The 13,238-nt window shown below is 32.8% G+C and overlaps 1 protein-coding gene across 2 annotated transcripts in view; it reads right to left on the reverse strand.

Moving 5' to 3' along the window:
- RELN (reelin) overlaps positions 1-13,238 on the reverse strand; it is a 498,583-nt gene that overhangs the window by 171,370 nt on the left and 313,975 nt on the right. For both annotated transcript variants that reach the window (XR_013360335.1, XM_077863957.1), the window contains exon 12: positions 432-583. Coding sequence is in view for 1 of the 2 variants with exons in the window: in XM_077863957.1 (XP_077720083.1) it covers positions 432-583 (152 nt within the window). In the remaining variant the exon portion in view is untranslated. The remainder of the gene's footprint in view (positions 1-431; positions 584-13,238) is intronic.

The following is a 13,238-nucleotide window of genomic DNA, read 5'->3' on the forward strand; positions in this document are numbered from 1 at the left end:
TATTATTAAAGTTATTTATAAACCGTTTTTTTAATCTTTGCACAAAGAAACAGTTATGCAATGCTGATATATCCATGAAAACAAATGACTTACCTTGATGATTGTTTTTGAGGGAAGCCAGGGAATTTGGACAAAAGAATTACTTTGTTCTCAGCCTGTCTTCCACTGTCTTTTCAGCTATGACCACTGAGGGAAAGGTGGGATGAAGGTATATGGCATTTATCAAGGCATGTCAGGACTAGCTCTCTTAAAGGACGGTTCCAGTAGGGCTGGTCTGAAGCAGGTGTGAGCGCTCTGACTCATCCAATAGAACTCATATTTGATGAATTTCATTTTATGTGGATAGACAACAAAGAATCTTACTTCTACAGGGGTAGAGGCTGGCCTAGGTTCTGCCTTAGGTCAACAAAATTCATTCAAAATGTACCTACCCATGACAAAGTAAAATCTCAAGTTCCCATAACCGGTGGTATCCATATAAGGGGTGCATAATTTCCTCTCTCCATCTTTGAGGAAGACTGCTGATAAACCTGATTCTACTGTTCCACATTCTGTACCAATTACAGCTCCCAAGATGTCCCACCTTAAAAAAATGAGAATCATGAACAGTTGGAATATTAAGTCAAAGCTTTATAGAGTATAACTTTTATTTTTTTAACTTTTATTTTTAATAAGGAACATTTACTTAGTAATCAGTAATTCTGCAATAAAGATGTGGCACAACAGATTCTAGTAATGAAGAAACTTTTAAACACATTCTATTTGCAATTATGATTTTTCTGTAGAAGGATAAATTTAATCAATACTATTATAGTATGCCTATTACATGATAGCCTTTATTCTCAAAGTACTTACAGTCAAGATGGGGGGTCAAATTTGAACTAAAGAAACAGGGAACTATAAAAGACAGTATCATAAGATCATAAACACTTGTATGGTATATTGCACATTAAAAAATAGTTATAGGATGTAAAGTCATAAGAGTGGCAAGAGCCTAGCAAGTCTTCAAAAAAAGATGAGATTTAAACTGGATCATGTAAAAATATATACATTTAGATATACAGAGGAGAACAAAAATATCTAATATTTTAAAACTCTTATTTCTCCCTAGTATTTACTTCTGGTTGTGTCTAATCTGGCCATTGCTATTCACACAACTCGCTTGCCCACAAATGGAGAAACTGGGACACACAGAGGTTAAGTGTCTTGCCTAAAGTCAACTGTCTGTTTAGTTCTAAAATTGAGATCTTCTGCTTCTCAGTTTGCTGTTATTTTAGTAGTTTCAGTTCTAAAGAGTGTATCACGTTAGGGAGATTATGTTGAACCATTTCAGTTTATAATAGATTTGGGACCACGATATTTAGAAAATGCCTATTTTTTTTTGTATTTTAACAGATTATATTAATCACTCAAGAAACTCAAAAATAATTTTTTGAAGCAGCTCTTAATAGTGTTGGACCACTATAAATTAACAAGGAACCTCTCTTGACTCATACAAGAAAATTCTGCACTGGTTCATTGGTCTTTTACTTGCTCCATTTATCCCAATTAAACCACTCAGCCTACTGATCCACAAAGCAAGTTAAGGTTATAAATGATGCATATGATGACTCCTTTTAGGCTTTAGAGTATTTTTAAAGTGAAAAATTGAATTGAAAAAGATGGAGTTGTCAGGGACTAAAAGAACCTTCTATTCAAGTGAAAAATGAAATTAGTCGTCTTTTTCTCATAATTAGTTGTGAATGAATAACTCTTCTAGATGAATCTAAATGAATTATTTTCAAGACATCTACCACAGACAGAACTGTGTGAGATATGGTCAGACTGTGGTTCTTTCTTTCTTTTTTTTTTAAATTTTTTTTAAGATTTATTTATTTATTTTTGAGAGAGAGTGAGCACAAGTGGGAGGGGGAGAAGAAAACGGTGAGAGAATCTTAAGGAGACTCTGTACTGAGTGTGGAGCCTGATGTGGGGCTTGATCACATGACCCTGAGATCACAACCTGAGCTGAAACCAAGAGTCAGATGCTTAACTGACTGTGCCACCCAGGTGCCTCTGTATGTTCCAATGTTTAAAGTCCAACATGTTCAATTTTACTCAACTTTACCCTTTATTTCTTCCACTTTTAAGTGTTGTAAGATAACAAAAGTGAAGTTATTTTCTTTAGAAACTCAAATATTTATAATGAAATTGATAGTGAAATGGAAAGTTTAGTCTGCTTTGAAGAGAAAGAAGCAGAAAGAAATCTAAAAAATCAATTTGTAAAAGTGTCAGTGATTCAAATAAATTATCTTGCATTTATTAAAAATTCGGGAGAAGTCTGTTGTAGCACAAGCTCATTCTTTGATGAATTTGTATAGAAACTGGCTCAGGCCTAGCTGGAGACAAAGTATCCTTGAGAGAGAGCAGAGAGAGCCTTTCACTCCTTGGACTTCAGCATCCAGATCTGTAAGGGCATAATATTGTGGGTCTTTTCTAGTTATAAAAATGACATGGTCCCTGATCCTCTCCTAATAATCAATTACATGAAGTGAAATTATAACATAACCAAATATTTGAGGCCAGGAGTGGTATCTGAGGAACTCTTTAGTTTTAGTAGTATCTTTGATGGCATGGCAATTTTCCTGTAAAGGAGTGTGGCTTCTCTATGGTCTAAATTATGTTTTCCTCAGGTAAATGTGGTTGTATGTGAACTGCATTCGAAGGAATGTCTGCCTACAAAGGAAACACCTCTACAGCACAGCAATTTATATTTATGCTTTGATGACTAACTCTAAAAAAAGAGTCCCTTTATTATTTATTATAAATATAGTGGTATCTATTATTTATAATAGAGTGGGTTGAATTGGGAACACAGAAAAACAAGTTTAATAATCAATAAAATGCCTTAAGGCAACTTTATTCCTTAGACGTAGCAAGGTCACAATTTTTAAAATTTAGATCTTTAAAAGAGAACTTTCTATTTTTATATCAAAAAAGAGGAATATTTTTGTAAGTCAAGATAATTTAAAGCAGTTTTCTTAGCTGGAAAGCTGATGGTCCTCTCTATCAACTATTTTGGAATGCTTTGAGAATAAAATTAATTATGTTGTAATCAGCTCATACTTTGACACTTTTAAGAAAGATACAAGAGAGTAGAAATTAAATCTTCACACAAAAAAGGCGATGGATGTGTTAATTAACTAGATGGAGTTCTTTCACAATGTATATATATATATCGTACCACCAGGATGCACTTTAACTTTCTCAGAATTTTATGTGTCAATGAGACCTCAGGAAAGCTGAAATTAAAAAAGAGTTCCTTCATAAGCTTAAAAATAGAATGAGATCTATTCTTTGAAGGGTAATTTGGTGGTAGCTATCAAAGTGAAAATTACATACCTATATGTATGTATATGCATGCATATATGTCTGATTCTCTAATTTTCCTTTTCTCTTTCAGAAATTTACCTTTCAAAAATACTTTAACAAGTTCACAAATATTTTTATTACAATATTCTTTGTCTATCATAGGGGTTCAATTAGATAAACTGGTTCATCACTTTTTTGAAATAATGATCTATATTTACTGACTAGGAGATACATTCATTATATGTTGTTAGCTTAAAAAAATTAAGTTGTGATACAGTATACAAAATGTGACTGGTGTGTGCGTGTATGTGTTTGTGTGTATGTGTGTCTGTAGAAAAATTTCTTAATGAATATATGTTTACAATTTAACTCTGAGAAATGGGATTAGCATGGGACGACTTTTGATTTTTCCTTTATATATCTGCTTTGCAGTAAGAATGTAATTTTCAGCAAAAAAGAAGGGCATTCAATTTATAGGTATTATAATTCAGAATGAAAACTTAACTGATCTCATTATAGGCTGATGAAAATACCAAGAATATGAACACAGGCAATAGAAGTCATATTTTAATCAGATATTCTTTGCCTACAAATATTGGCATAAAATGCTCTAAAGGTAATGAAGCATTTCACATTATCCATGAAAATTTGTTTTATTATATTTTCCAGAATATATTAAATCACCTAAAGTTGGCTACTTGAGGTTTGAGCTAAGATATAGAATAAAGCCTGGGTATGAGCTCCCACATTTACCAAATTCATAAGGTTTTTTAATCTCTATGAATTCTCTGAGGTTAAATAAGTTCATTCTATCCATAAGGTCTCTATTTGGGATAAATTCTCTGTTATTTAATAAGGGATGTGCTATAGGTAAAGACCCTTCCACATTCATTTATATTCATGAGGTTTATCTTGAGTATGAGCCCTGAGAGGTCTAGCAAGGTGTGCATTTCAACTGAAGGCTTCTCTACCTTCATTTAGAGGTTTTTCCCTCTAGCATGACAGCTTAGGTGAAGGTAAAGGATGAGCTCTATTTGAAAGCTTCCCTGCATGCACTGCATTTCAAAAATTCTTTTTTTTCAATTGGTTCCCCTGTATTTCACTCAAATTCAATTTTTGTTTTAGGTTTTTATTGCATGCATTATGTTGATTTACACTCTTGTCAGAATAACATTAATAAAGAATATTGTCTTCAGAATGGGAGAAAGCGCTCAGCTTTCTCACCAATAAGACAGAAATATGACCTAGGCTGGAGGATGGTTAGAGAAAATAATGTATTGCCTGGGACATGACAGCAACCCCTACACCCCCTGTCAAACGTAGTGCTATCTTTGCTTTAAAGCAAGTTAAAGAGGTGATTCAAATGGGCTTCTAAATTATAATGAGGATTTTTATTATTTTCATGCCAGAATTAGCAAAGCAACAATACTGGACAAAGTTGCAGTACCATGTGCAAGTGCTACTACTTAATCTTTAGGCAAGGGGATAGTGAGCTGAAAGAAAAATTGCACTTTACCTACTGTGGGTTTTTAGTACTATTTATGATTTTTGCTTATGACCTTCTAGGCCCCTCATTTATTATTTATGTTACCTAAATGATCCAAGTGGGTTTTGCTTTAATAAAAATGAACATGTTTATAAAAGAAAAAAGATGCACTTAATACAATATTAACTCAGTTAGACTGCCAACCTGTCTTCAGACCCCTTACCTTGCAATATAAGCTTAAATAAAATCCTTCTTTAGCTTTATAAGCATTTTTGTGGAATGTATTCTAAGGCAGAAGAACATAATTTTTGGTAGGACAGAGGGAAAAATTTGTAGAAAATACAAGAAGATGCTCAAACTGTTTTGCAGAATTCTAAATAATTTTAAAGTCCATTTTTAATAAAAGCACCAATTTGTTTTGAAGAAGCTATCATGAAGATTATTCTTGTTGGTTTATAAGCAGTTTCGATTTTCAATGGTTATGTGTAAGATTCTTTGCTACTATTTCCCTGGAACAAGGAAGCCAATATAAAATTGTTTTATTGAGTTTATATTGCCTTTTACTTGTTCCTCTCCCCTCCTCTGGATAACATTCAATTTTAAGAAAGACACATGGAGTCAGTTGTAGGTGTGATCCAGTTAGCAAGCAATGCCATTAAAACGTATAACTAATGCTTATGAATTTTGGCTTCTCTACAGTAAACCATCTACCAGAGATGAAGCCATGGCTGAGCTTGAAAAACCATGTCTCACTCAATTTTTTTTTATAATCTTAAATGAGCTGTTTTTTTAATATATATTTATTGAAAGAGCTTCTTCAGAGCAAATTCATATAGCAGTTATCTTAGTAGGATATGAGTGGTAGCAGAAGAGGATTGTTAGCAATGGAAGTTGGAGGGAATTAGAAATAGATTAGTAGTTCAGAGACTAGGATCTCTCTATGATCACTGAAAAAGTCAGCAAAGGCAATTAATTATAGGAAAGCAAATTTGACCTCAGGATGAGTCCTGTTTGCCCTCTAAGCATTTTTATATCTTGCTGGTGTACTGAAATTCTGGGTATCCAACATATGCAGTATTTGCCACTAGTTGCTTTTAATTTTTAATTAGAGGAAGACTCTTCACAAAAATGACATCTGTGGCCTGGAAGAGGATATCCACATAGAGATGTACAGTCGGAAATATTTTTTGAAACTTAAAAACATTTTTTATTTGTTTTCTATTATGATACCAGTGTTCTCATAATTGAAAAAAGTAGAAAATAAAAAAGTTGGAAAAAAGTACTCATAACCACACTATCCCACAGACAAGCACAATTAGTATTTTAGAATACTTATTTCTAATATTTTTGTATGTGTATTTCCAAATAGTTGTGGTAATATTGTAGGTGGTTTATACTCTGCCTTTTTTCACTTCCATTAGTAACGTACATATTTTCCAGGCTATTATTACCTCTTTATAAATCAGCTACACAATATTTGGTTATGTATATACCAAACTGTATTTAGTCATTTTCTTATTTTTGAGTTTCAAAATACAATAATAAATAGTTATACTATTTAGCATATTTTATGGGCCTGAGGAATTAAATTGTCAATTCCCTAATGCCCCTGGATGTGTTCTAGAGTACAGGTAACTCCAAGCTACGCTTTTCGAAGTGTCAGAGTTCTGCTATTACTTCACAGAAATTCCTAGATAATCAGGACAGACTTGTGGCCAATATTAATTAAGTGAACCACTGAGGAAGAGTTACTGCAACCTCCTCTGATACCTTCCACAGAGAAATCCTATCACCAGCTAATGTGCCAAGCTGTCAGAAATTAAATTACTTTGGAAGGATTCAGATTTCATTCTCTTTTTTCTCTGTGACCTCAGTGAAGATCCTATCTTGGAAGGGAAGCCAGTTGCTGTTTTCTGGATGCTCACATGGACAGCTGGTTTAGAGGGGCACTAGTAACCAACTAAAGAATGGCAGAACCAAAGCAAAGATGCTGTGTAAATGTGCTGTACATCAAGTGTTTAAAATTTAATTTCTATGAAAGAGTCCAGAACAACATAGCGCTTACTTTTTTGTTACTTAAAATTTTACTGTTTATATTTTAAAGTAGAAAAACAACTTGCTTAAAGAGAAAACCCAGGCCCAAAACAAACCAGAATGAGAAAGATGTAAAATACGTTTTTTAACAGCTTGCAACAAGATTACTCAGATCCATTTTAGCACTTCCATGGTTTTAAAATATATCCAATTATCACTTTAACTAATATGGTCTTTTTTCTTAATGACACTTCATTGGTTTATTTTGAGAATCCAATTTAGGTTTCATTGGCCGATTCAACTTTGTGTTTTCTTCTATACCTCATTAATTAATTTGAGTAGAATTTTCCTTTGAGCACCACTTTCTTCATATCTCAATACCAATAGTAATTATAGTTGGAATAACAACTAATTCTTACTTTTTTTGATTGCTTATTATGTGCGATGCATTGTGGCCAGTACTCCACATATACTGTTGCATAAAATATCTCCCTTTTAGCCCTTTTAGTGCTTAAATTTGAATTTTATTTGATTTGATTCAAACTATATGATATTAATAGGCCTCCTTCTTTTGTTGTGCTTGCCTGGTATATTTGTTTCTCTTCTTTGATTTTTTTTTCAATTTCTTGTGTTATTGTAAATATATAGCTTACTTTTAAAAACTTACTTTGAAAATCTCATTTAATAAATGAATATGATTCAGTAAAATTTATTGGGTTACTGATATGTTTAGATGGATACCTGACAAACTGTTTTCTGTTTTCTATCTATACTGTTTTTTACTGCTTACTTTTGTTACTTTTCTGGCATATATGAGACTGAGTCATCTGGGTCCATGTTACCCTGATGCCTCAGAAGTTACATAGCCTAATCTGGCTAATCTGATTTTTCAACACACATATTTACACTTACAGTTTTCTATTAACATTATTATTATTATTATTAACATTAAGAGTTATCCCAAATCTATGTCCTCACACCAAGCAAGCTAGGAATTTTGGCAGTATTTTACTTCCTTACTCTTCTTTTCTTCTTGTCACTTTCCCTCTGTACCTCTCATGTTGAGGTCATTTAAGCTTTAATTTCAAATCTTTATTAAAACTTTTTAATAATCAACACCTATTTGGACTGAACTACAGGCTTTACTTTTTTTCTTTGATCACTACTCTTTCTTGAATCTATCATATTTCTCCTGGAATATGTTCTCCAGGAATATACCTTCTAGTAATTCTTTCAGAGAGGGTTTGGGATGTAATAAACTTTTTGAGTTTGAATCCTGTGTGTCTAAAAGGGTATTTTTCCTCCCAATTGAAGTATAATTGATATACAATATCCTATTAGTTTCAGGTGTAGATCATGTATACAATGGAATATTACTCAGCCATTAGAAATGACAAATACCCACCATTTGCTTCACAGTGATTTAATATTTTTATATATTATGAAAAGATCCTCATGAAAAACATGTCTCCATAGTTATTATATTATTGACTATATTCTCTATGCTGTACATTACATCCAAAGGTAGAGAGAAAAGTAACAATGAAATACCATGTATGTAATATCCAATTTCAATAATTATCGAGTTGTTTGGGTTCTTTTGATATTGCATTGTGTAAGTTCTTTACATATTTTGGATATTAACCTCTTATTGGATAATGAATTTGCAAGTATCTTCAACCATTCAATAGGTGGTCTTTTTGCTTTGTGGATGGCTTCTTTCAAAGCACAAGAACTTTTAGTTACATGTAACTGTTTATTTTAGCTTTTATTGCCCTTACTGGAGACAGGTCTTAAAAAAAAAAAAAAAAAAAAAAACAAACCACTGCTAAGACCACTATCAGAGAGCTTAGTGCCTATGTTTTCTTTTAGGAATTTTATGATTGCAAACTTACATTCAAGCATTTAATCCATTTTGATTTTATTTTTATATATGGTATTAGAAAGTGGCCCAGGTTCATTCTTTAGCATGTAGCTATCCAGTTTTCTCAACATCATCTATTGAAGAGATAGTCCTTTCTGCATTGTATATAGATTCTTGCCTCCTTTGTCATAGATTAATTGACCATATAATTGTGGGTTTATTTCTAGGGTCTTTATTTTATTCCATTGATCTTTGAGTCTGTTTTTGTGCCAGGGCTATATTGGTCTTATCACTATCACTTATAGCATAGTTTGAAACTAGAGAATGAAAAACCTCCAGCTTTGTTCTTCTTTCTCAAGATTGCTTTAGCTATTTGGGGTCTTTTTTTAAATAACAATTTTAGGACTCTTTGTTCTAGTTCTGTGAAAAATGCCATAGATATTCTGATGGGCATTGCACTGAATGCATAGATTACTTTGGGTAGCATGGGCACTTCAGGAAGATTTTTCTTTCAATCAATGGTATATCTTTTCATTTATTTGTGTCTTCTTCAATTTCTTTCATAAATGCCAGAGCAAGTCTTATACCTCCTTGGTTATATTTATTCCCAGGTATTTTATCCTTTTTGATGCATTTGTACATGGGCTTGTTTTCTTAATTTCTTTTTATGATAGCTTGTTATTAGTGTATAGAAATGCAACAGATTTCTGTATGTTGATTTCATATCCTGCAACTTAATTAATTAGTTCCAACAGCTTTTTTTTGTGGAGGCTTTAGGTTCTCTCTTTATAAATTATCATGTCCTCTACAAACAATGACAATTTTACATCTTCTTTTCTAATCTGGATTATTTTATTTCTTCTTCTTGCCTAATTACTGTAGCTAGGAGATCTAATACTATGGTTCATGAAAGAGGTGAGAGCTGACATACTTGTCTTGTTTCTGATCTTAGAGGAAGCTTTCAGCCTTTCAACCTTCAGTATGATTGTTAGCTGTGGATTTGCCATATGCAGCCTTTATAACATTGAAGTATGTTTCCTCAATATCCACTTTGTTAAAAGTTTTTACTATAAATAGATTTTGAATTTTGTCAAATGCTTTTCTGCATCTATTAAGATGAATATATGATTTTTATTCTTGGTTTTGTTAATGTATCATGTTGATTGATTTGTGGATGTTGAACCATCTTTGCACCCCTGTTATTAATTTAACTTGATCATGGTGTACGATCCTGTTGTCAAATTCAGTTTGCTGATTTTTTGAGGATTTTTGCATCTATGCTCCTTAGGGATACTGGCCTGTTGGTTTGTTTGTTTGTTTTTTGGTGGTGGCTTTATCTGGTTTTGGTATCAGGGCAATGCTGGCCTCAAAAAATGAGCTTGGATCAATATTTTGGAATAATTTGAGAATGATAGGTACTATTCTTCAAATGTTTGGTAGAATTCAAACTGTGAAGCTGTCTGGTTCTGGCCTTTTATTTGTTGAAAGTTTTATTTAAATTCCATTTCATTACTTGTAATTGGTCTATTTAGATTTTCTATTTGTTTGTGATTCAGTTTTGGAAGACTGTGTTTCTAGGAATTTATCCATTTCTTCTAGATTTTCCAATTTCTTGGCATGTGACTATTCATAGTAGTTGCTTATTATCCTTTGTATTTCTGTAATGTCAGTTGTAATTTTTCCTCTTTCATTTCTGATTTTATTTATTTGGATCCTCTCTTGATAAAAGATCTGGAGTCTGGCTAGAGTTTTATTGATTTTGTTTATCTTTTAAAAGAACCAGCTTTTAGTTTCATTCATCTTTTCTATGTTTTTTTTTTTTAAATCTCTATTTCATTTATTTCTACTCTGATCTTTATTATTTTCTTCCTTCTATTAACGTGGGCTTTGTTCTTCTTTTTCTAGTTAAGTATAAAGTTAGATTACTTATTTGGAATTCTTCTTGTTTCTTGAGGTAAGCTGCATCACCATGAACTTCCTTCTTAGTGCAGCTTTTGCTGTGTCACAAAGATTTTGAAAAGTTGTATTTTAATTTTCATTTGTTTCAAAGTATTTTTTTAATTTTTTCTTTGATTCCTTCATTGAACTATTGGTTGTTTACTAAATGTTTAGTCTCCATGTGTTTGTGTTTTTTTGTTTTTTGTTTTTTTTTTAGTTTTGTTCTTGTAGTTGATTTCAAGTTTTATGCTGTTATGGTTAGAATAGATGTTTGATATGATTTCAGTCTTCCTGAATTTACTGAGACTTGTTTTGTGACCTAACATATGAGCCGTCCTGGTAAATGTCCCATGTACATCTGAAAAGAGTGTCTGTTCTGCAGTTTTTGGATAAAATGTTCTCCCCATATATATTCAGTCCACCTGGCCTAATGAGTTGTTTCAGGTAAATGTTTCCTTATTGATTTTCTGTCTAAATGACCTATCTACTGAGGTAAGTGGGGTATTAAAGTCTCATACTATTATTCTATTGCTGTCAATCACTCCTTTTATGTCTGTTAATATTTGCTTTATATATTTAGGTGCTGCCATGTTGGGTACAAAAATATTTATGAATGTTATATCCTCTCCTGGATCGACCCTATTGTCATATAAAGTCCTTCTTTGACTTTTGTTACAGTCTGTTGTAAAGTCTATTCTATCTGAAATGAGTACTGCTACTTCCACTTTCTTTTCATTTCCATTTGCATGGAATATCTTTTTCCATCCCTTCACATTCAGTCTGGGTGTGTCTCTATATCTGAAATGACTCTCTTATAGATAGAATATAAAAAAGGATTAAAAAAAATCCACTTAGCTAGGGGATCTCTGGATGGCTCTGTAGTTTAGTGGCTGCCTTTGGCCCAGGATGTGGTCCTGGAGTCCCGGGATCGAGTCCCATATCAGGCTCCCTGCATGCAGCCTGCCTCTCTCTCTGCCTATGTCTCTGCCTCTCTCTCTCTCTGTGTCTCTCATGAATAAATAAATAAAATCTTTAAAAAAATCCAGTCAATGTATGTCTTTTGATCGGAGTATTTAGTCCGTTTACATTTAAAGTAATTATTTATAAGTATGTACTTATTGTCATTTTGTTGTTATTTTTCTGGTTGTTGTTGTTTTTCTTTGTTCCTTTCTTTTCCTGTTGGTCTCTTCCTTTGTAGTTTCATGGTTTTCTTTAGAGTTATGTTGGGGTTCCACTCTCCTTATTTTTTGTGTTTCTATTGTAGGTTTTTGGTTATGTACAAAAAACACGGTTACCATGAGGTTCATATATATATGTATAGGAGTAAAAAAGTTAGTTTTTTCCTAATATTTGTATGATAATTGACTGGAGAAGAATTTTACGTTCCAAATAATTTTTTTCAGAACTAGATAACTTTTTTCTTTCTTTTTTTTTTTAAACAAACTTATGCTTAGTGCTACCAAGAAAAGTACTATGAATCTCACCTAGAAGTTTTTAGGATTTCTTCTTTTATCGATGTTCTGAAGTTTCTTTCTGATGCTCTAGGACTGGATATGTTCCCATTCACCTTGCTAAACATTTCATTCACAGGAACTATGTCTTTTCTTTCTTCTTTTTTTCAATCTTGGGAACTTTTCTTCAGTAATAACTTTGAATATTTCAATCAAAATATATTCTCTCTGATCTCTCTTTCTGGAATTCCCATTTTTCTAACATCAGAAGAGCCAATTTCCCCCCTATACTTTACATCGTTTTTTCTTATATCCAAGGACCTTAAGTTTTGGATAGACTTCAACACCCAAATTTCTAGCTCATAATTTGTTCTTCAGTTATGCCTATGCTGGTAATCAGTGGAGAAAAAAATCCATTATATTTGTTTCAACAATCTTCTAATTTATTTTTCACATCTCTATTGTTTCCTCATAAAATCTGTTTTAAATTCTCAAATGCAGTATGCACTCTTATCCCTTTGAGGATATTAATTATGCTTCTTATAAAATCTCCATTTGTTTATATTGTTACTTCTGTTTTCTCAGACCTTCATTCTTTGGTTTGATGATGTTTAAATGGAGTTGACTTTTCCTCAGATTTGTTGATTCTAGATCATTTGCTTAAATTTGTATCTATTATTTTTTGTTTTGTTTTGGTATAAAAATGGCTACTGATGGAGGCAGACGGGCCTTTAGGTGGGACTACCATGAGGGGCATCTCTATTCCTTTTGAGGTTTCCAGTCACCTACATTACCCTACTTCTCTGTTCCAAGTGTCCACATTGATTGCTTGTTCCTGGGAAGAGAAGCCTCTACTTGGAAGGAGGTGTATTAAGGGACACACCTGCTTGGCAATCCCGATAGCAGTACTTCAGAGCCCCATCCTGATTCCCATGCCCAGCATCTGTGTCCTGGAGCAGTGCTGAGACATCTTTTTTAGTGTCTTATTCAACATGTGTTTGGGGCTATAATTCCCTCCTTCCATCAGATCTCTTTCTCTCTCTCTCTTTTTGTGTACCATCCTTTTAATTCCTAACCCAACTAGGGCAACTTTTTTTTACTTGTTTGTTTCATG

This window comes from Canis aureus, chromosome 21 (genome assembly GCF_053574225.1).
Source record: "Canis aureus isolate CA01 chromosome 21, VMU_Caureus_v.1.0, whole genome shotgun sequence".
NCBI classification, from domain to species: Eukaryota; Metazoa; Chordata; class Mammalia; order Carnivora; family Canidae; genus Canis; species Canis aureus.